Source organism: Castor canadensis, chromosome 2 (genome assembly GCF_047511655.1).
Source record: "Castor canadensis chromosome 2, mCasCan1.hap1v2, whole genome shotgun sequence".
NCBI lineage: Eukaryota > Metazoa > Chordata > Mammalia > Rodentia > Castoridae > Castor > Castor canadensis.
Window position 1 is genome coordinate 1,392,974 of NC_133387.1, and position 22,394 is coordinate 1,415,367.

General features: G+C 48.3%; 1 protein-coding gene across 5 annotated transcripts in view; it reads right to left on the minus strand.

Annotated features, from left to right (window-relative positions):
* Nucleotides 1–1,969: 1,969 nt before the first annotated feature.
* The window catches only part of Dnajb6 (DnaJ heat shock protein family (Hsp40) member B6), a 58,438-nt gene continuing 38,013 nt past the window's right edge, over nucleotides 1,970–22,394 (minus strand). For 3 of the 5 annotated variants that reach the window (XM_074059939.1, XM_074059928.1, XM_074059933.1), the window contains exons 8-9: nucleotides 22,253–22,323; nucleotides 3,292–6,614 (exon numbers count right to left, since the gene is read on the minus strand). In XM_074059939.1, coding sequence (XP_073916040.1) covers nucleotides 6,301–6,614; nucleotides 22,253–22,323 — 385 coding nt within the window. In that variant the 3' untranslated portion in view covers nucleotides 3,292–6,300. Of the gene's footprint in view, nucleotides 6,615–21,511; nucleotides 22,324–22,394 lie in introns of those variants that run through there. The other 2 variants (XM_020179309.2, XM_074059951.1) reach the window with 2 other exon arrangements.

A 22,394-nucleotide genomic window follows, 5' to 3' on the forward strand; every position in this document is an offset into this window, starting at 1 on the left:
TGAGCACAGCACAGCTCACTGGTTGGTTGCTCCACTAGCTGGGAACTGACCACTGCTCACAACCTCAGGTTTGGACAGCAGCACTGTGGCAAAGCATTCCTCACTGGGATGGAAATGGCTGGTTCAAGGGCAGGTAGACACAACGGAGGGTGTACACAACCCAGGTGCACCTCCTGAGGGAGGGCATACCACCACTTTCCTGGAGACGGCCCAAGGCAGGGGTGCAGGTGCCACAGCCTTAGGAATCTCCTAACCTCTGGAGAACAGACAGGCTGCTGTCCACCCCAGGCTTCCAGGTCCCCACATGCCCCACCATTGCCCCCCAGGCACATACAGCAGCGCAGCCCTACACTGACACCAACAAGCGTGCCAGGCCCGTGAGAGCACGTTGGGTGGCAGCTGATCGCAGACCCACCACTCAGCTTTGGATGGATATTTTGAGGATATTAAGACAGGATATTCACTTAGTGGCATTTGTGGGGCAGAATCAGTGACAAAGAAAAGCTCTTTCCTGAGGGTGGAACCCAGCCCAAGACCAAAGGCAAAGCTCAAAGTGTGCCCAGGACAGACCCAAACCTCAGGCAAGACCTGGAGCAGCAAGAGCCCTAGGGAGGAGTGCAGGGGCCAAATTTGGAATCTAAACTGGATGAACGGCTCTCTTTCTAAATGATATACAAAATAAATTCTTATTTTGGGCAAATGCAGGTCAGAACAAAAAATAAACAACCAACTCTGAGGAGACTTCTGATGCCATGGCTCGACTTTTCTAAGGCACAGGACAATGGCTGACCTTTCTGTGGATTGTGCGCTTCATTTCCTGGGTGTCAGGCTCCTACAGTCACAAGACACTACCACAGAGGACCAGAACAAGCCCTAGGGTTTTGCTACATTACTTCTGCCACCTCTCCTCGACTGCGGAAGCATTTAAAAATGTTTATGTTCACTTGCACATGGGAAGTGAGTCCTGTCTGCAGCCCTTACCCCTACCCAACACAGGTGAAAAGGGTTCAGGGTGGTATCAGGTAGGGCACAGGTGGCCCCTTGCATTCCTGACCCTTCTGGGCCCCCTTCTGGCCCCAGTCCCACAAGGCCAGTCACCACAGCCCTTCTGATGGAGTAGGAACCACTCAGACCCTGAAGGGTCAACAAAGATGGCAGAGGCCAAAACATAACCACCCACCCCCCAGCTGAGTGACAAGTGCCCACTGTCCCTCAGGCAGGGTCCTACATAGGTCACACCAGAAGGCAATGAGCAGCCAAGTGGTCAGCACACCATGAGCTCCTGCTGGGCACTGACTTAATCTGCCCTGCTGGCCTCCTACACAGCAGATACTCCAGAGACACTGACTCCCTTCCCTCCCAACCACAGGGCTACAGTAGTGTAGGGAGGAGCTGCCCTTAGACCTGAACAGACCTGCACAACCAGGTCACCTTAAGACACAGGAAGGGACCTGTTGGTTTTGGGAGAGTTTGTCACATGCATGGCTATCGTGTGCCTGCTGGGGAGCTCAGCCACACACCCGTGACCGGCCTCAAAGTAGGTACTGTGGCTACAGGGAGCTGTGATACCAGCCACAACAGAGTGCCACCTACCTCCCGTGCACAATCACCATCAGAACAGCAAGTCTAGGATCTGAGGCTATTGATCATTTCCCCTGGGTGGCGATGTGTTCTCCCGGAATGAAGAGATCTTCCTCTTTGGTGCTGGAAAACTTGAGTGTGGTGACCAAGTATTGTCACAATCACTGGATGAGACCACCTCCCCTCCCTGTGATCTGTCAGGCCACTGCCTATACTCACTGGATGTCCTTCATAAAGGAACCTGCACATCCACAATGGACATCGACATATCTTTTGTCCCCAAAATATCACTTTATTTTCCATACTTGAAAACACTGAAGAACTGCTTTAATTTTTAGTTAAGAGTAACAGTGCAACTTACTGACGCTATAAATGACCACAAGCGAGCTGGACTCAGTAACACATTTTATTCGTAGGTAGCATTAAAATACATGCTGCCTTGACGGTCACATTTTCCACAACAAACTTAAATACCAATCTGCTCCACCAAGTAGCCGCCCGTACCTCCCACCAAACCAAGAAAACACAGCAAACTGTGCCGCGACAGTCACCTTAAACCACAGGTGACACTTGTCCCAGGCTCCCAGCTGTGGCACTGCTGCATGACTGCACAAAATATTCTTCTTTCCACACTGCCAGATTAGACCGCTAGCACTTTAAACATGTCAACACTTTTTTCAATGCCCTTGCTTCCAAGAGGACAAAGGAAAAAGCAGCGTGAACAATGGGTCCTCACGGTGAAGGGAAGGGACACTTCTGTCCAAGAGGAACATGCAGGCAGGAAGTTAAGCAGCCCCAGAGCCACCTGGTGCTCAATAAAACAAATGTTAAGAAGAAGCACCGCATGCAACCGATTGACGACAGGAAGCAGCAGAATTGGTGAGAGTGAAATGCTGTTCTCAGGGGCCAATGTTTGCAAACTGAAATAGTTAGGTCAAGCTTCTGTTAGGATGTGCATGTAAATAACCAGCCTGTTTTTCCCTGGTATGAGCCTGACCTATGAAAGCTAAAGATGGTATTGCTGAGCAAAATCTTTTCACTAAACAAGAACAATTATGGATCCAAGAAAGAAAGAAGAGATTTAGCAAAAATTAAACAGTATTTGGAGTCAAATTTTTACTACCTGGAGAGGACTAAAACTAGAACAATAACACCAAGAATGATTTTACATCTGAAGTGACTCAAAATGGCCTATTGTGTACTGCCAGATTATTCTGGACAAAAAGTACCCTGACAGCCTCAGTGCCAGGCGTAACATACGTGGTTACCTTAAGTTACACTGTACTTAATTACATTCTAATTCCAAACACGGTCCCACCATTGGGAAAGAGGACATACCGAGCTTCCTGCCGCACTTCATGCACCTCTACCGCTACAGATCTCAGCACTTCGTATAATGGACGAGTAACTGAAAAGAATGAACAGACCCTTACAACTCAAGAGGAAGATGCTAACAGATTTAGTGTTGGGGAAAAGCAGAGTAACAAAGTCGAGGCTGTGTCCCAAACGTCTACCAGGCCACCTGTGATCGTCACCTCAGTCTCCAACGCCCCTGATCCTACCGATTCGTGAGCACACTTTCGCAATCCTGCTAAGCGAGGTGGCCCTGGGGCAGCACTGAAAGGATGCCGCCGCCTCCACACGCGCGGCTGCACGCAAGCGGGGCTGGTGTCTGCGTCAAGTCCAGCCTAGTGGTTCCCTTTGGTCGACTTCTTCTTCTTCGGCTCCTCTCTCTGCTTCTGCTTCTTCCTCTTGCCACCTTCTTTGAGCCCTACGGAAACACGGCTTGTAAAACACTGCACATCAGTTCCTGCTTCCCCATAAGGGCAAGCAGGTCGCTAGATACTTCTCCATGTTAAAAGGAAAGGCATCATTTTGTCTATTCTAAACCTCTGTAAGCATGTGAACTGCCGTTTTGAACTGCATGTTGAGAACCTTTCACGTTACTCAGAAAACATCCACATGTGTAAGTGAGCAAACTCACAGCTAAGCATCCATAGCCCCAGCACCACCTCCATCCACCCAGCAGACAAGCTTGGAAACCAGCCCTGCAGACACCCACCCTAACCTCAGTCCTAGACTCCCTCCCCACCAAGGCCCTACCTGCAGAACACACAGGCCTGGTCACCTGACCTACACAAGCTTGTGTCCCACCTCTGGCCAAAGAGGCCCCTCTGCCTGGAAGCCCTGCAGTGGACAAGCTCACACTTGCAAGTTTTTTGGCCCTCAACATTGAGACAGCATCTGTTCCTTCCCTGAGGACACAGCCTCTCACTTTCCCTGTGTCACGTGCTTGAAGTTGACAAGTGCATGTCTGCTTTATCCAGCCAAAGCCAAGACAGATGCTCACCCTCTAGACATTCTGTCCAAAGAGCCAGAAATAAAGGATTCTGCCTTCAGTTCTGCAAACTTAGATCCAGTCCATGCTGTGCGTGGTGGGATGGAAGCCTGCTGTTGAATCTAGAACCCAGTCTCCAGACGCACATCTACAGAGGCATCTCATACTGATGACTATTTAAAACTCAACACAGAAGTACGTGAGTTAGTTGCATTAGAAAGACAAATGCCAGGCTCCCAAGGCCAACAGCAGAATTAACTACAGGCACTAGTTCTGTGAGCTCCATGCTGTGCTCTGTAGGGAGAGAACACATTCCACAGCACTCCCAGGAAGTGGTTGTCTTTAAAGGACCAATTTCTTCTTTCAGTCATAATTTTTCAGGTTGAATACTTCAGATTTTCCTTTTTAAGGATCTTTTTTTTCTTTTTTTGACAGTACTGGGGTTTGAACATAGGGCTTCAGGCTTACTAGGCAGGCACTCTTTATCACTTGAGCCATTCCACCAGTCCAAGATAGGGTCTTGTGAACTATTTGCCCAGGCTGGCTTCTCCTGATCTCTGCCTCCTAAGTAGCTAGGATTGGCTCCCTCTGCAACCCATGCTGAATGCCAGACTGACTACAAAGGCTGCTGGGTCAGCTGCAGGTGGTTTGTGCACAGCAAACCATCCTGCCAGTAGAAAAAGAGGATCCAGAGGTCACAGTTTCACTCCCTGGAGGGCAGTGACCATGCTTTTCAATTTCATTCCCAGGTTCTTTTTAGGACTCAGTAGCAGTTTGGGTTCAGTGCAGGGCCTGGTCATATGCTCCTCTGTAGGAAACCAGGGTTCCTTAACTTGGCACTCTCTCTGTAAGACCTTGTAAGGCGGCGAGCAGAAGGAGTGGTACTCCTGCACCCCAGGCCCTTCAGAGCACAGAGGCCCAGCAGCAGGGAGCCCCCACAGCCAGGGACACAAGTCTGTCACCACCTCTTCTGTGCAAGGATTTCTGCGAGAACTCACAAGACCACTAGTTTTCCCGCCTCAAAAACAGGTCTCTGGTAAGAACCAGCTGGTCAAAGTTAATGACTAAAACAATGAGCTTGTGGGAAGAGTAACTTTCCTGTTCTCACTATTAAACTCTACCTTCCTCAGATTCCTTGGCAGCAGCCAGGTTTCTCTCTCAGCAGTGACAAGTACCCACAGCAGAGATGGACCTGGTTTTGAACAAGGGTCCACAAGCCCTGTCTGCCCCAATGCCTACCCCACCTATATATCAGCAACACAGGCAGACCCATCCTGTGCACCTTATTCTCAGAAACTGGGTGATTACGCAGTGCCTAGAAGGCCAGGTTTACAGTGTCCTTACAACTGTTCAGAATTTGCTCAGGAAAATGCACTTTACAATAACACTGCTTCTTCCCCACCCCTCCGACCAATCAGTGCCCACCCAATGTACTTGAGTATTCCTGAATGCAGTCAGGTATCTACCTATTTGTCACTCAGTTCCAGAGAAATGATGCTATCCCCCAATCACCCACCTGCTTGGGCTAGCGTCCCCTCCAGAGCTGGGGGAGGCGGGGTGGGGGGGCCAGGAGGGCAGCCAAACGGGTGTTAGTGTGGGCTGCCCAAAGTCCCAGCAATGCCTCCCCATAGGTGGGCTCTCTTGATGGGTGCATTTTCCTCTGTTCTCAATATCTGAGGACAGATTGCTCCTTCAATACAAAGTTCTGGGGAGGCAAATGAGCAATCCTGTCCTCTCAGTTTCCTGCTCAGAGCATCTAGTGACAACCGGCACCACCCTGTCACAGAACCAATGTTTCCACAGCTTAACCTGCTGTGGCCAGCCAGGGAGGCGCAAGCCCTCCACTGGTGAACAGTGACCTACTACACTGACAGGCTTGGGCTCTGCCTGGGAGAACCTTGGGTGCACCTGCTGACAGCCCAGAATGGAGCTTACTGAGCCCCATGGAGCTCTGCCAGGGGAGAAGGCAGAGCCAGGCTGTTGAGATTCAGGTCATGAGGGCCTGAGGATGAACTTGCTGGAGACCTAGCTGGGCTGGGCGAGGTCTTACTCATCTCCAAGGGAAGCTGGTGGAGAGGGCAGGAGTGGCCTTGGGGCAGTCAGGAAAAGTGAAAGATCTCAACCTCTATGTTCAAAGACAGAAGGAGCATTAGGGGATGAGGCGGCACCTTGCAATTCCGGGGAGCTCTTTTATCCTTACCCAGACAACACACTCCATACACATCACAGAGCACTAGGACCCCGTTTTAATCATGGGGTTAGCTTAGAGCCGCCATGGCCAGGCCTTATGTGGAGCAGCTCTGGGAGGTGAGCTGGGACATAGGCACCTCCCACTTCCACTCCACAGGGCTGGCGCCTGCCTCCCAGCTCCCTGCACCTGCTCAGGTTAGAACACAGCAGCACAGGCGTGACTTCTGTCCTTGCTCTCCTGAGTCTGGGGGCGGGTTGCTTTGGGGATGTTCCACACCAGCTCCCCTCTGCACACCTGCTGAGGTCATGGGGGCATCCCAGTTGCCAGGGACCCGCAGCCTGTCCTGCTCCTCATCTTCTTCCCAGATGGAATGAGGCGTGAGTCTGGTCACCGGGGTGGACTTGGGTGGCTTTGACGAGCGGGCACTGCCAGGTGGTGGGCCCTGCAGGGCATGCTGGCCTCTCCGCAGGCATTCTTCTGCCAGGGCCTCCTCATCAGCCACACCTGAAAGCACACCAGGGAGAGGGTGAGCGGGACCACCACCCACCAGGCCAAGGGCTTCTCGCCTTCTTTCCCAGATGGCACCACCTATGGGGCCACCGCATTTCTGGAGGAGGAATGATCCATTTGATTCATGGAAGAGGGGGAGAGTCACATGGAAACCAAACCTGTCTGTGCTACTGACATGAGCAGCTCCAGCTCCACATTTGGAGCAGCTTGTACCCAAGGGCACAATCAAGACACATGTCCTCCTGAGGTCGTGACAAGACAGGTGTTGTCAACCCAACAGTGTCACCCTCTAGGAAGAAGGCTCCAGACCCAACCTGACTTTGTTCTCAGGCAGCTCAATGCAGGCTGTGCCTGGCCAGACATCACCCAAGATGGACTACATGGCCTAGGAGGAGAACTCCTGTGGGTAGCAAGGATGCCCACCCTCCCAGCTGGGCAGAGCTGTGCCCCAGCCGTCCCCTCAGAGAGCTCCCAGCTCCACCCACAATCCAGGCCCCAGTGTCCAGCACATCACACACATGTCCAGCACACCATTCCCCATAGCTCTGAAAGGCTGCTTTTGATCAATCTTTTGAGAAACAGAAAAAGGGCTTGTACGCTGGGTGAGTTCTAGGAACAAAATAAAGCAACCGCTAGAGAAGGACCCCAACTGCAGTCACTGATCAGCAGTCACTTCGTAGATACATAAGAAAAAAGCACTGTTAGAATCTGTTCCAAATTATAAAGCCAAAGATGGCAAACTCTGTCCCTCCTGATGCTAGTTCCTCAGGAAAGGGACACACCTGGTTCACCTTCCAATGAGGAGCTGTTCCGAAAGGCATGGACGCCATTCATCACAGCCTTGATCCAGTCAAGACACCCAAAAAGGGCACCTTCCCTCTGAAGTACACTAAGGCACACACACACACAGCAACCCTACACGCTGCCTCTCCTCTCATCCCTGGGAGCATTTACCCACGGAAATGTGTTAAGAATTTCTTTTCAATGTAATCGAAGGAGATTTACAACTGTCCTCACCTGTGCACCACTGAATGGTACCTGATGTGGGCAGTACACGGGAGCTAGTGCTCTGGGGAAACCCAAGCTTTATCAAGCTACACTTCATGGAGAACCAAGGACAGGCCGCTGCTCTCCAGTGCAGCAGGAATAATCTCTGAGGAGTCCTAGGACCTGGAGTGACCCAGGGCTTGAGGTCCGTCCTTCAGGACTTAATGGATTCCCAGGCAACAGGGTGACTGACTGCTTAGTGGAGCCCAGCAGAGTCACCCAGACAGGCTTCATGACCCTCGTTCCCTAACAGTCCTATTCCCACCTGTACTATTTTTGGAGTCATTTAACCAAGCACCCACAGGCAAGCAAGGAAGCAGTGATGGGCTGTCTGGTGATGCTATCCACATCCATCTTGCACATCCTCCGGCCAGAGAGGCCCAAGGATCCTGAGGCCCAAGACACACGCTTTCCTCAGTGTCGAATCCAACCACTGAGCTGACAGGGTGTCATTCTTGTGTGGGCTCACAGAGTGAGCAGAAAAGCAAGCATGTCTGAGTGTGCCCATGACCCTGAGGCCCAAGATCTGGTGCTCAGAGCCCTACAACAAGAGGACGCACACAGACAGAAGTCAGAGAGCCCCATTCGTGTGGCAACATTCCCTGAAAACCTGACTTTGAAAGGAGATCATCGGGAGGAAAACTGTCCAAGACCACCGGGCTGTGTCCTACAACTTGTGGGCACCCCTAAGGTAGATCACTAGCCTAGGTAGGGTCACTATGGCACCCCACGGCTAGCAGTCACCTAATTCCACTCACTGCTCACCTCTGCCCAAGACCCCGGAGGCCCAGGTAAGAGTGAGCAAGAAACCCAGACCCAATTCCCTCCAAAGCCAGGTCACCCTTGTTCCAGGCAGAACCATACCTCCTAATTCCCACATGGTACACATTGCCAACTAAGGTCAAACACTGGAAGGAAAATACCTTAGTATTTCAGGTATGTGACACCCTGCATGCTAACTGGTCTAGTCTGGCTGGAGGCCAGCAGCCTCCACCTTTCTCAACTTACCCCAGCACTGAGGCACCCAACTGCCAGGACCGAGAAACATGCTCCAGCATTCTGCCTCAGAGGTGCCCCACACACTGTTAGGCAGTGCCTGCCTTTAGCAGCAACCTGAACCCACCTGCTTTGAGCACCAGCACTCACCCCAACTGACTCCACTGGCGTATCTCATAGCTCATCACCGGTCTGCAGCGGAGCATCGGGCAGTCTCCCGAGCTCCTTGTCTTTCAGTTTGGCTGGTCAATCTGAGGCCCAGGAAAGGCCCTGTCTGTGATGGGCATGCGTGGAACCCAGATGCGTCTTGCAGTGCTCTTCCCTCCACCTCCCTACTTCTCCCAGGCAAATGTAACAGAGCACACAGCCGCCCTTTGTGTTACCCTCGCAGCCAGAAGAGACCTGCTCCTAGCAAGCGCAAACGTGATGCTGTGTCTAATGTTCCTTCTGGAGCCTGAAACATCCTCTCCAGTGACTGAGTGAAAAGATCAGACTCAGAATGCACACTGCCAGCAACTCCACCTACACAGCCTATCCAGACCTCTTGGCCCCACCCTAGGAGAGGGAGTGTTCATGCTCCAGGCCCAGCTCCCAGGATCTGCCCACTTACTATTCAGCTCTACCAATGCCTCTGCTCCAGGCAAGTCCCCTCCAGGAAGCCCTTCTCCCCAGCGGGAGGCAGTGTGGAGGACGCTGGCTTGGCTTTCAGCTGTCTGGCAAACCCTCCTGGAACCCATGGTAGGATCTGCTACGCCCCCCCACTCCCACCCCGCACCGTGGTCTGAGTTCTGAGGACAGCAAGTCTGCCCAGGCCATATCCCCTGCCCCAAGGTAAGCAGAGAACCTTTTGTGTGTATATTCTTCTTCCCCCGCCCCAACAACTGAGGTTTGAACTTAAGAGCTTCCCACCTGAAAAGCAGGCACTCTACTACTTATGCCACACCTCCAATCCATTTTGCTCTGGTTATTTTGTAGGTGGGACCTTAAGGACTATTTGCCTAGGTTGGCCTTGAACCGTGATCCTCCCAACCTCAGCTTCCCAAGTAGCTAGGGTTTACAGGCATGAGCCACCAGTGCCCAACAGCAGGGCACCTTTTAATCAATGATGACCAAGAAGGAACTGAAGCCACAGGGTCCACACAAAAACCTCAATGTCTAAAAGTGACTGGGAAGGAAATAAGGGACTAACCTATCTCTTTCCTTCTCAGGCATTCTCACTGGGCATTTTATTTCCTTGAGCAGTCATTCCACAAGCATTCATGCCTACTGTATGCACAGTTGCACTTCTAGGCAACATCAGGACAACAGTACTGTGATACACAGGCCCCTGATGTCATCTGCTTGCCAGCTGTTGGTATTAGTAAGGAATGTGCCTGCGTCCCAAGGCACCGCCCATCCCAGACACTCTAGGCCTCCTCTATAACAGCCTCAGCTTGCAGCCACACATGAAGGCTGGCATCTGCCAGCCCTTGGCTCACACACACGAGGAGGAAGGAGCCAGGATGCCAGAAGATACCTCAGAGGGTGCACAGGAAGTAAGCCAAGGCTCCAGCCCTCAATCTTGGATGTCAGCACCCAGCCCCATACCAGGCCCTAGCAAGCCTGGTGTGGAAATGGCCCTACAGAATGCACTGTACCTGCAAATCCCGCAGCAGAGACCCTACAGCAAAGGAGGGGGGCAAAGCTTCCAGATACCCACAGCACCAAAACTCTGAAATATCCAGCTGAGATAACTTTCGCACTCTGCCTCAGTGTACCCTTGTCTGCTTCACAACCTCCTTTTGTGCCTCCTCTGGGGAGAAGTACTGGACACTCAGCATCCCACATGCCCCCAAGGAATCAGCTTCCCATGTGCGCCCTGTGATCCTATGATTCAAGACCTGTCTGTCCAGTTCTGTTGGGAACCACATAAAGGTAAAGGTAGCCATTAGAACACCACCACTTTCCCACTTGTTTTTGTTTTTTTGGGGTTTTGGGGCAATACTGGGATTTGAACTAAGGACCTTGCACTTGCTAGGCAGACACTCTTATCACTTGATCATGCCTCCAGCAGACTTGTTCCCAATCGCAAGAGGTCATTTACAAGTGGCAAGAACCGGGTGGCTGAGTGAGGACCACCACCCTTGCAATCCTGAAGTCTGGACCTCTCCACCCTGCCATAAAGCACAGTACCCCAAGTTAGACTGAGCTGCCACCCTCCAACTGCAGCCTTGCAGGGCAGACTAACAGAGGTAGGCAAGCCAACACAAGACCCATAGACAGCTATAGGTGCTGCTTTTAAGCCACCCTGCTCAGAGCCCACTCCCCCTCCCTCCCTTGGATAGTGTACTTTCCTGCTTTTACTCACTCTTCCTCACTCTCAATAAAACACTGTCAACTACTTTGCAAAAAGAGAGAGCAACTGAGCGTACTGTGGGCTGTGCTCAGTGGGTAGAACACTTACCTAATTGCACATTCCCCTCCCCAAAAAAGTAAATAAAAATAAAATCCAGACTGCTGGAGTGGTTCAAGTAGTACAGCGTCTGCCTAGCAAGCATGAGGCTGAATTCAAGCCCCAGTACTGCCAAAAAAAAAAATCCAAAAAAGGTTGAATTTAACAATACATGTGGAGAATACCCTGTGGAAAGAAGCAACAGCAGTGTGCCAGCAAGAAGTCATCAGTTCTTGCCTTTTAGGTCTCAGCTGCCCTCACCATGGCAGGACCAGGACAAGGGGGAGTTCTGCAGGCTACAGGTGGGCAGCTCTTCCAGGAACCCATGATCACAGACGAGCGAAGCACCAGCACTGTGGCGCTGAGAGACAGGGAGTCCTAGGGCACTAGGGGAAGGGCCTGGTGGGAGCCAGGTTGAAGTTCTGAAGAGTCGTAAAGACAGTAGAAAGAAAGATGCTACTTCAAGAAATATTTTTTGGGTGGGGAGGTACTGAGGCTTGAACTCGGGGCCTGCCCTTGCTAGGCAGGTGCTTTACCACTTGATTCATATTCCAGTCCTTTTTTGCTTATTTTTCGGATAGGATCTCATGCTTTTTTCCAGGTTACCTCCAACAATGATCCTCCTACCAATGCCTCTCATGTAGCTGAGATTACAGATGTGCGCCCCCACACCCGGCAGCTTTTGTTAAGATGGAGTCTGGCTAACACTTTGCACCAGATTACTTCAAACCACAATCCTCGTACCCATGCTTCCTCAGTAGCAGGCCCTCAGTATTCACCTTTAAAGGCTGCTATAGGAGCCACATCAACAAAACAGCTCTGCTCTACTCTGGTTCCCTAGTTGATCTAAGTTACACAAAAATGTAGTTCACAAAATTTAAGAAATGGGACTGTAGTAAGAATGAACAATCCTTGGAACAGTTAAGAAGGAATTCAAGTGACAGGGAGAATCTATGCTGACATGAAGGAGCTATCCATACTCTGTCAAGGTGCATGACACCCATGAGGGAGCTGCCTGCTGTACACACGTTCAGACAGGGCTCTAAGCCCACAAGAACCTCCACAGTCTCATACCACCAAAAGCAGTCTCACCTCACCTTAAAATAAGCAAAACCTGCCAAGCGCGGGGGCTCACATCTGCTTGGGAGGCAGAGATCCAGAGAATTACAGGTTGAGGACTGTGTGGGGAAAAAAGTTCAAGGTATCCCTTTCTCTGTCAATAAAAAGCTGGGTGCAATGGCACTTACCTGCGTCCCAGCAACATGGGAAGCATAAATAGGAGGAGGACTGAGGTCCAGGCCAGCCTGGGTATAAATGCAAGACGAAAAATACCTACAGCAAAAAAGGGCAAGGCCAAGTTCAAACATCAGTACTTAAAAAAAAAGAAAAAAGCAAAGTTAGGTCACAGCTAAACAGCAGCTGGACAAGGTTGACCCCAGCCAGGTGGCCTCCCAACTTGTGTGGTCTAAGTTGGAACAATGCCGAGTGGCCACCCTTTTCCAAAAAAAATCCCATGTCCCAGCTACCTCTACTTGCCATGCTCAGGTCCAGCTAAGTAAGTCAGGCCTGGGGCCTCCGTCAAACTGACAGTGAACCTCACCAATACCTGCAGTCTCCAACCAGGTCCAGACACCTGCAACAGGCCACCACAGCACTGGGCGTTTGTGTGGATCAGTAGCCCTTAAGGCTAGGGTGCCCAGGTACCAAGAAGCGGTGTTGGGAAGTGGCTCCTAAGGATGTGTGAATTGAACCAACCCAGAGGACCAAGCTGCAGCTTTTCCTTGGAAGCTCTGGACAGTCAGCTTGAGGTCTCAACTCTTAATACCTAGGGCTCCAGCAGAAAATGCCACTGATGTCAGAGATGTCACAGCTCCATCCTAAGGAGGGAGCTCCCCAGAGGGAAGGACAACCAGGACAGAGTCAACTGTCCCACAAGGAAAAGACCCAGGTCACAATGGCCTTTCAGAGTGCACACCAATGTGAGCCATGAACCGAGAACACATCCAGAGAACACATACTAGGTCGTGTGCATCCCACCCAGGTGTTGGTCAGGGTCCCCCGGGCCTGTTTCCTGTTAACTCACTTCAGAAGAAACTGAAGAAAGCAAAGCCAGCTGCATCTTCTTCATAATCAGTCTACTAAAAGTTTGGGGTTTGAAAAAGTCTTTTCTGGAAAGCAGGAAAACACTACACCTTTCTGCAACTCAACAAAAGTAACAAATGCCAATGTTCTCTGGGTATGATCTTTGAAAACCTGGGAAACCACGTAAGACTCCAAGGAGCACCATTCTTTGATACCTACTGATGACAAGGGGGCAGCCTGCCCATCACGGCATATTGCCGGCAGCAGATCCTGCTCATAGGCCACTGCAAACCTTGGGAGTGTTCTCATCAGAGCACTCAACACTGCCACATCTTATGAAAAAACCACCAATGAACCTGAACAAATATCCTTAAGATGGAATCAGCTCATCCAAGGTTCCTCAGAGCAGACCCAAAATTACCCAAATTAAACCAAAATCATTGTTAACAGCCACTCCTGTGTGGACCAGCCCACACCTGAGAACAGGCTGAAAGTTGGCCCTTTCCTGCATCTATCTAAACCTTCCACGTGTCGCCACTAACTCTTCTTCTTTGGAAATGTACCATTAACGGTCTAAACAATGTTAGTTTAGCAGTTTGTACGGTAAGGACAATCACACTAGTAGTAGAAAAGTAAGCCACTGCTAACTCTTCAATCCACAGCTAAATTTACGAATTTGGTGTAACTTCTGCTAGCCTCTCCCTGGGCATGCACTTTTTGCTTTTTGTTTTGATGTTGGGGATTGAGCCCACAGCTTCAGGCATGTCAAGTGCAGGATCTATCACAGAACGCCATCCCCAGATGAATTAACTATTAGAACTTAAAAATTACTAAAATGTACGTTAGTTTTCAAGTTTCTTTTCCACTTGGGAAATTAAATATGTCAGAAAAAGTCCTTCCTTTAGAAGCACGTTAAATGAAATTTAAAAACAAAACCACCATCTGCCAGTGTCTCAAGCCAAGACACTGAGATCACCCAAAAGCCACAACAGGAATGTGCAGCAGCTGTCACAAACTCAGGACCATCACATCAGATGCTGAAGTTCTTCCCCAAATGGAACCTGGCTAAGTCTGAGTGCCAGGGTTCTGCTGACAACATGCAGACAGAGCTCCACAGGTACACACACAATCCTGTTTCCCAAATATGCACCACCCATAGGCCTCTGAATGCCACACTTACTCAAATGGCAAATGCTGCTTTCCCTACCTGACATTTCACACACATCCCAACATGTCTGCTGGTGGTCTCATGAGAGGACCAACTTACTCTCCATGCCAGGCACTGGGGACGTGAAAGACCTGCTCTTGTTCTTAAAACTCAAGGGTGAACAGATGCAAACAAACAAGTGTACTAAATCTGTTCGTCTCTGCTGCAGACAGGAAGGGAGCAACTGCCAGAGGCCAAGGATGTGACATAGCAGAGGTTCAGAAGACTAAGGATGCAGGTGCCAGAATTGGGGAAAATCATGTACAAAAGGCACAGAACAGTCTGCTAGGCGAACACAATCACCTACCCTGAATTAAAGTAGAGATAAGGAAGGGATGGGAAACCACACTTTGAAGTATCCTATGAGCCAAGGGAGTCCCCAAAGGATTGTTAAAAAGGAGTAACTGCATTATAATGCATGCTAGGCAAGCACTCTACCACTGAGCTACAACCAACTCCCCATCCCCCAGCTTTACTACCAATTCTTAATGGCTACACGTTCAGGTGACCTTCTGGAAACACAGTTACGGAAATCACTGGCGAACAAGCACAACTGGTTATAAGGAGAGGAATCGGGGTTCTGATAAGAGCCGTACTTAAATCCAAAGTCCCACAAGCCCCAGTGGAGCCAGGTTCCCCTAAACAGTAGTAATCCACTTTGTCAGCTGCCTGCTCCTTTCTGGCATGCAGGCCATGAAGCTTGCACGCACACCGCTCTCCCTTAGCTGGGCCAGCTGAGCAGGGTCTCCTCAGGGCCTCTGCAGGCAGGACTTTATCATGGTCATCTTGCAAACAACTGTGTAGAGTTAGGCCAAGTGTTGTTACTGCAGGACAGTGCTGCCTAGCAACTCCCCATACACATGCCTCTGTGCTAACTCCTGAATTGTCTTTGCACAGCATGGCTGGTTACAAGCACAGGCCTGATAGGCACATATGCATCACAGCATCCTGGACCCAGAGCCTGGTTGGGCTCCTGAGGCAGAGGGACCACAGTCTACTATACTCTGCCCAATGGTCACCACTGAAAGAGGAAACAAAGGGCAGCTACCTCAGACTTGAATGCTGCCTAGACAGTGGCACTGCCAACTAACACTATCATCTGCACATCCCAGGGAGCCTGGCAGCTCAGCGATGACGGGAGGGGTGGGGTGGGGCTGGGCAGGTATTTGAAAAGCCCTTTACAAGTGAACTGATGACCCTGAACCACAGGGAGGCTGCTAGGCCTCCCTCCCCAGAACTGGTCCCCTTCATTTGCCTTCCATTAGGAGGGACAAAGAGCTTCCAGCGCTTTAAGTATGAAACAGAGCTGTGGATTGCTCAGCCTGAGTTATTATGCTCAACACCACAGCCCTCCTGCAGAAGAGCTGTGGACACCACTACCCAGCACCTCTGGGTGAGAGCAACACGAAGAACAGGACAGGGCACAGGAGGTCTAGCATCCCCCTCTATTACACCCAGACTTCACTGATCCTGCCCCCCATCCCTACCCCCCTAAGTCAGAGGGCTCTGCACTTCCTGTGAGTGTCTTGGTCCACATAAGCTACATGTGAGCTACCTAAAGGATAGAGGAAGAGTCGACACTAGAGGTTGTTGGAGGCAAAGAAGTATTTTTACTCATTTCCAGCTGCTACTGCATGTTTTCTACTTGAGTAATTCTACAGAAACTTGCAGGCCCCAAGCACAACGCTGCTCTAGGGCTGCTCTGCTTTCCAGGCTTCAGTATGGCAGAAATGCACTATGCAGCAAGAGCACTTGTCAAGATGAAGGGGCACTGTCACTGTTAACACAAGGGAAAGAAATCTTGAGGCGCTGGTGGCTCACGCCTATAATCCTAGCTACTCGGGAGGCAGAGATCAGGAGGATCACGGTTCAAATCAGCCCTACCTCACAAATACGCCAGAGGTAGGATAGCCAAGTGGCAGAATATTTATTTTGCCTCACATGCACATGGCCTGGATTCAATCCCCACCACCACAAAACAAGAAAGGAGGAAAAAATGGAAGAAATCTCGAAAAGGCACATGAAAAAGCAGAATGGGAGTTGGTGGTGCGTCTCAAGTGGTGAAGTGCCTGCTTTGTAGGCACAAGGCCTGGAGTTCAAATCCTGCATCATGTGTGTGGAGGGCGGGGGGGCCCAGAATGATCCCTAATTGCTGGATCACATATTCAGAAAATTTGAACCTTTCCAAAGACATGGTTCATTCTAAAGAGTTCTTCAGTCCTCCCACGAAGGAATGGTGCCCCAGGTCAGTGGTACAAACAGCCTCTCCTGGAGCCCAAGTTGTGTCAGTATATACTTGAACCGTGGCAGATACCACTCACCCAAGAGCACTGTCTTAAGGAAAGGAAAACCAGGACACGGTAACATTGAGCCAAATTCCAAAGGGAAGGAGTGCATGCTGGTCCTTCTCAGCTGACACTGCATCACACACAGGAAAGCGGCCAGGAGACCAGAAAAGAGGATGTACACAGACCCGGCACTCCAAACAGTGTTCACACAACTCCTGTGCCACTCTGCAGCTCCATCCCAACCATGGCTTGTTACAAGTATGTGGATGGAACCCAGGGCCTCACAAGTGGCCGGCAAGTGCTGTACCACTTAGCTACATCCCTAGCCTTGTCTCTTCTTAAATGAATAGAAGGCCGTCAGCCTTTAACACACTCCTTTACTGAAGGGGAAAAAGTGCCTGAGACAACAGATTCTGAAAATTAAATCACATTTCAGTGGGGAACGGACAAAACAGCTACCCACATTGGGAAGAAAAATTAAGACTTCCAACCTACATGAAAATTCTTGCTAGACTGGGCTGGGGGCGCACAGCCCCGTGGTAGAGGTATGCTTAGGATTCAAATCCAGCACCACAAAAAAGAAAACCCACAATTTCTAGATGGATCAGTATTTTAAACATTTTTACAGAATGATGGGCAGAACTTGGCTGGGCAGTGGGGAGAAGAGAGTAAAATAAAAATTCAGAGTTGACAAGGGCTAGGTGCAGCTCAAGCAGTAAAAGCTGAGTGCAAACCCCAGTACCCACCCACCCCAAAAAGCTTTGAAATACAAATTTAAAAAATAAAAAATTAAGGTTTGTAAACCAAACTAAAATCAATTTTAACCACTTACATTTATTAACAAAAAGACTGAAATTACTAATATTCTGCAGAAACAGAAGAGAGTAAGACAGAAAGATAAAAATTGTGTCACTCATGAAGTTGTGTTGAGAACATTAAGAGCTATTGTTTGAAAAAGAAATAATAAAGCAGGTAAATACTATAAAAACCCAGATTAAAGAAACCCAAGCTAGGGTGCCAGGGGCTCATGCCTGTAATCCTCACTACTTGGGAAAAGTTTGAGACCCCCTAACTCAACCAATATTTGGCATGGTGGATAACACTTGTTATCCTGGGTACAAGGGAAGCTGAGATGGGAAGGTTTGCAGTTCCAGGACAGCCCAGGCAAAAGAAAAGTTTCTAAGACACCATCTCAACAGGAAAAAATGGGTTGGCATCCAGTGACAGGAAGCTTAAAATAGGATCATGGTCTAGACCAGCCTGGGCAAAAAGCAGGCCATCTCCAAAACAACCAGAGCAAAAAGGGCTGGAGTTGTGGTTCAAGCATTAGTGCCTGCTTTGTGAAGGCAAAGCCCTGAGTTCAAACCATAGTACCACCCAAAATGTCAACCAGACTGACCCAGACCTCGCAAGTCTTGATACACTGGACACTTTCAATAGAAATATAAACCAGTGCACACCACTGCACCCAGCTATTGGTTGACATGGTGGTCTTGCTGTTTGAGCGGGCTGGGACTCCAACTGCAATGTCCAATCCTTTCCAACTTTACCTCTAGAGACGCTAGGATTACAGGCTTGAGCCACCAGTGCTCAGTTCAGCAGGTATTTCTGAGGAACTGGAAAACAGGAGTTTTAGGCCTACATAATCAAGAGCATAATCACATGGTGAAATACTAAACGCAACCTACTAGGGAACAGACAAAAACATAAATATTCGTGATTAGGTAAGAAAAACTAATCTAATGTGAGAAATTTTGCAGTATTTTCTATTTCTAAAAAACACAGTATTCCAAAATAAAATCAGAGTAACACAAGGTACAAAAAAAGTAACTAGGTCAAAGGTAGCAAAGACTTCTGTCCTGGTTACTATATGAATAGAGCATTAATTTCACAGCTATATGTAAAATAAGTTTTTGGTTTTTTTTTTAATCAAGAATGGCTGATGCTGTATCTAAGTGACAGAGCTCCTACCTAGTATGCACAAGGCCCGGTTACAATCCCTAGCACTCTGCTAATTAAGTTGGCCATATTGCCCTGAAGGTCCCCAAGCTAATCTACTAATTTAGAGCAAGTACGGGAGCACCTTTGAGTGGACTATATTGCACCTGAAAGGATAGTGTAAAAGCAGCCTTGGAGCTGGGGGTTCAGCTCAGTGGTAGAGCACTTGCCTAGCATGCAGGATGCCCTAGCAGTAAGAAAGATGGAGAGAGGGAGGAAAGAAGCAAAGATTACTGAGCCAGAGTGGCAGCTTGAGAAGTGAGGTTCACTTGACATCACAAGTTCAAGACCAGTCTAAGCAACATCGTGAGACCCCATCTTATTTAAAGAAAAGGGCAGCCTCGAAAGGTTGAAAGAAATCTGTCCCTGGAGGTGACCATTTGATGTTAGTGATCTTTGCACAGAAGTAAGCCTTAAGGAACAAAGAGTACAAAATCAAATGGTAGATACAACAATAACTTAGTGAATATGCTAGCACCAAGTTCAGGAGGAAGACAGATGTTTTCAGCATGCAAACATTCCAAATAAATTGATGTAGAAGTACTGGGTTCAACCCCTAGCACTGCAAAAAGTTATTTGGCTCCTTTAATACATAGTTTGGTAAGGGCAGGAAAGCAAATCCTGACAAAAGCAAGCAAGTAGTGACAGATCTTTTCAAGCTCAAGTAGACTTCTTTTTCTGATAAGACTCTAAAATGCCAGCTGCTTCTCTCTTGAATCACCACTGGCTCAGTAATTTGACACAGTAAAGGCTGCTGCAATGTTCACTCTTTTCACCTTTTCTAAACCAGCCGGGGAAGTGGGGGTGGCAGGTGGCACACATTAGCACCAAGGTCTACATCTCAAATCCCTAGAATAGCAAGGACAGGCACAAAGATGGCTAAAGAACCAGCAAGAAGAATCAAGTCATTGCTGAAAGTGAGGAAAAAAAGACTAAGTTGTAGCTCAGTGGTAGAACACCCGCCTAGCATGTGTGACACCCTGTGTTCTGTCCCACAAACAAAAAAGTTGCCCATCAGACCCTAAATGAGCTACTCAGAATGAGATTTGCTTTCCAAAGTGGAGCAGCTAGCTCCACACACAGTGGAGTGTCCAAAACAAAAGTGGCTTAATTAAATGGATTTTAGGAGTAAGAATTTAGTAATTTAAGCAAATTGCATGTGAGGACATGAAAGAGGATTTCCATCATAATCACTGTGGAATCCAGATGCACAGGTGCCATCCCCCTTTAAAAGTCCTTCAAAGGAAACAGAAAAGGGACTTGGCTTGACCACGCATAACATTTTATATTGAGAGCTTCCAGAAAGGACTTCCACTGGCCTCGTGGCTGAGCATGTTCATGGATGACCTCATCACAGGCACAGACATGCCATAGTTGATACCACTGTTTATCTTTCACACTCAACTGCACTGACAGAGCCTCCAAAAATCAAACCTGACACCTTTACAATCTTAAACTTACATTTTGTAAAGAACCATGAGGAATAACCCATCACTGAGGCTGAACCAAATGCTCTAGAAGGAAGAAGCACAGGAAAGAGCAAAATAGGGCAGAGACCAGACGGACAAGAGTACCCTGCGCACAAACCAACGCAACTCCATACAAGGCGGGGGTTGGGCCCATTCTTTGTGTGGACCTGGGCAAAACTAAACACTCCCAAGCAAGCAGCTATTAGCCCTGTTTTCAAAAGCATTGAGTACTACACTACAAAAGAATCCACAGAAACCTGTAGTTCCATAAGTGAAATGCTGTTGGTCTGGGTCAGCACTCTGAGTGACAAAAACAATGCCCATCGCTTCCAAGGCTGCTGCTCTTTGGGAATGAACTGGATGTGTTCAAATTCAATTAACTAGATTTTAATAAATAAGTTGCCTGGTCTAAAGGATCAACACTCACACTCGCTGGAACAAAGAGCAGGATACAGCTAACTTTCTCAAATGCAATGCTCCCCTCTTTTAAAAGCCTCAAGACAGACAGTGAGACACTACCCAGTACAGTTGCAAACTGGAGCAATGTGTGGAAACAAAGCTGTGGCAAAAGCTTGTTCTTGTTCAACATTCATGAGACAGGCTCCTCTTCATCCAGGGTCTCCCTAAATGACATAGAAGACTCCTCTATCAAATGGCTCAACCCACAAGTTAATGAAAAACTTAAATCCAAAAGGTTCCAGGCATTTGAATTTCTTGTTCAGTAACAAAGCCATCAGTACTAGTAGCATAAACAAAAGTAGGCTTTGTGATGCTAAACTCCTAGTTGTGCAACAAAAGGTATCCACTGACTTCCACTGTGGGGCTGGGCTGCATACCTACCTCATCAAAAGGTAAGAGACTGCAAGGTCCCTCCTCACACAAACATTTAAGCACTTCCTGTTCACTGTTGTCTTCACTCCAACTGTCTTCAACTGCTTCAGTTAACGTGTGCCATGCTGTTTTCTTTTTAAAGCTGCTACACGTTTTCTCAGCAATAATAAATCAGGTTTCTTAAAATACCATGAGAAATTTCCAGGGGCTTCCCACCTAGGCTAGCAGTTCTTTCATTCTGTCTCCCATTCACACACTCACTCACTCACTCACTCTCTCACTCTCTCTCACTCTCCTCTCTCTCTCTCTCTCTCTCTCACACACACACACACACACACACACACACACACACAGAGATGTACTGAACTAACATGTCAATATACAAACTCATTATTTATGAACAGGAGTCTTCATGTCTCAAAATACTACAGAATGGGTCTGCACATAACTTCCACTCAGCATCCATCTCGATGACAGAAAGGAATGCTAATGAGGCGAAACTAGAAGCCCAGGCACAAAATCACACACAGACACAAGAAGGCTGCAGAACCCACTCAGGAAAGAATGCACCAAACACATTCAGATTTATTTTCTTTTTTTTTTCTTTTTTTTTTTTTTTAAAGCAAATGACAAAAGACCCAGTTTACCAACTTTTAAACCTAAGCTTAACATTACATATTTAAACAATTGTCAAAACTTACTAAGTTGCCAGCATTCATGCAGGACTAGAAAACATCCTTAATTTATATTAAACCAGAAATGTATTACCATTAATGCATTAATGTCTTTCATTACTAAACACTGAAAAAAACTGAAATTTCTGCAGAAGATTCATCCTGGCAATGTTAACTTCACAGCAGGCTGACACTACTCGGCTCACATTTCAAACACAATGGAAAGCAGATCCATGCTGGTGTTAGAGTACAATCTTGTCCTACACCTCTACTCAAGAGTCACGGGGCTCACCTTGGATGTTTAATTTAAAAAAAAAAAAAAAAAAAAAAGCAAAGTGCATACAGAGATTACAACAATTTTAAAGACAAAAATGGTCCTATTGTGTGGTCCCAACAATAACTCAAAGTCTATGACAAACAGGGGCTCCGATGAGCTGTTTATAAATACTTTAGATTAGGTACAGTATACTGAAAGTCGAGTTCGTCTGAAATCTTCAAAAAAAAAAAAAGTTCCTGTTAATCCTCAAATGGTGCTTGTTACTGTTTAACATTTCTGTTAAATGCGTGCGTTGAATTACTTGTTATCCAAGCGTAGCAGCTGCTCCTTACCATTTATCGTTAAGGACTTTAGCTGGCCGTCTTCTTCAACTTCAACTCTTTCTTGACCATTCTCCACAATTCTGTGAACATAGAATTCATTGAAAAACCTTTAGGCGTGGGGGTATAGATCAGTGGTACAGTGTTTACTTAG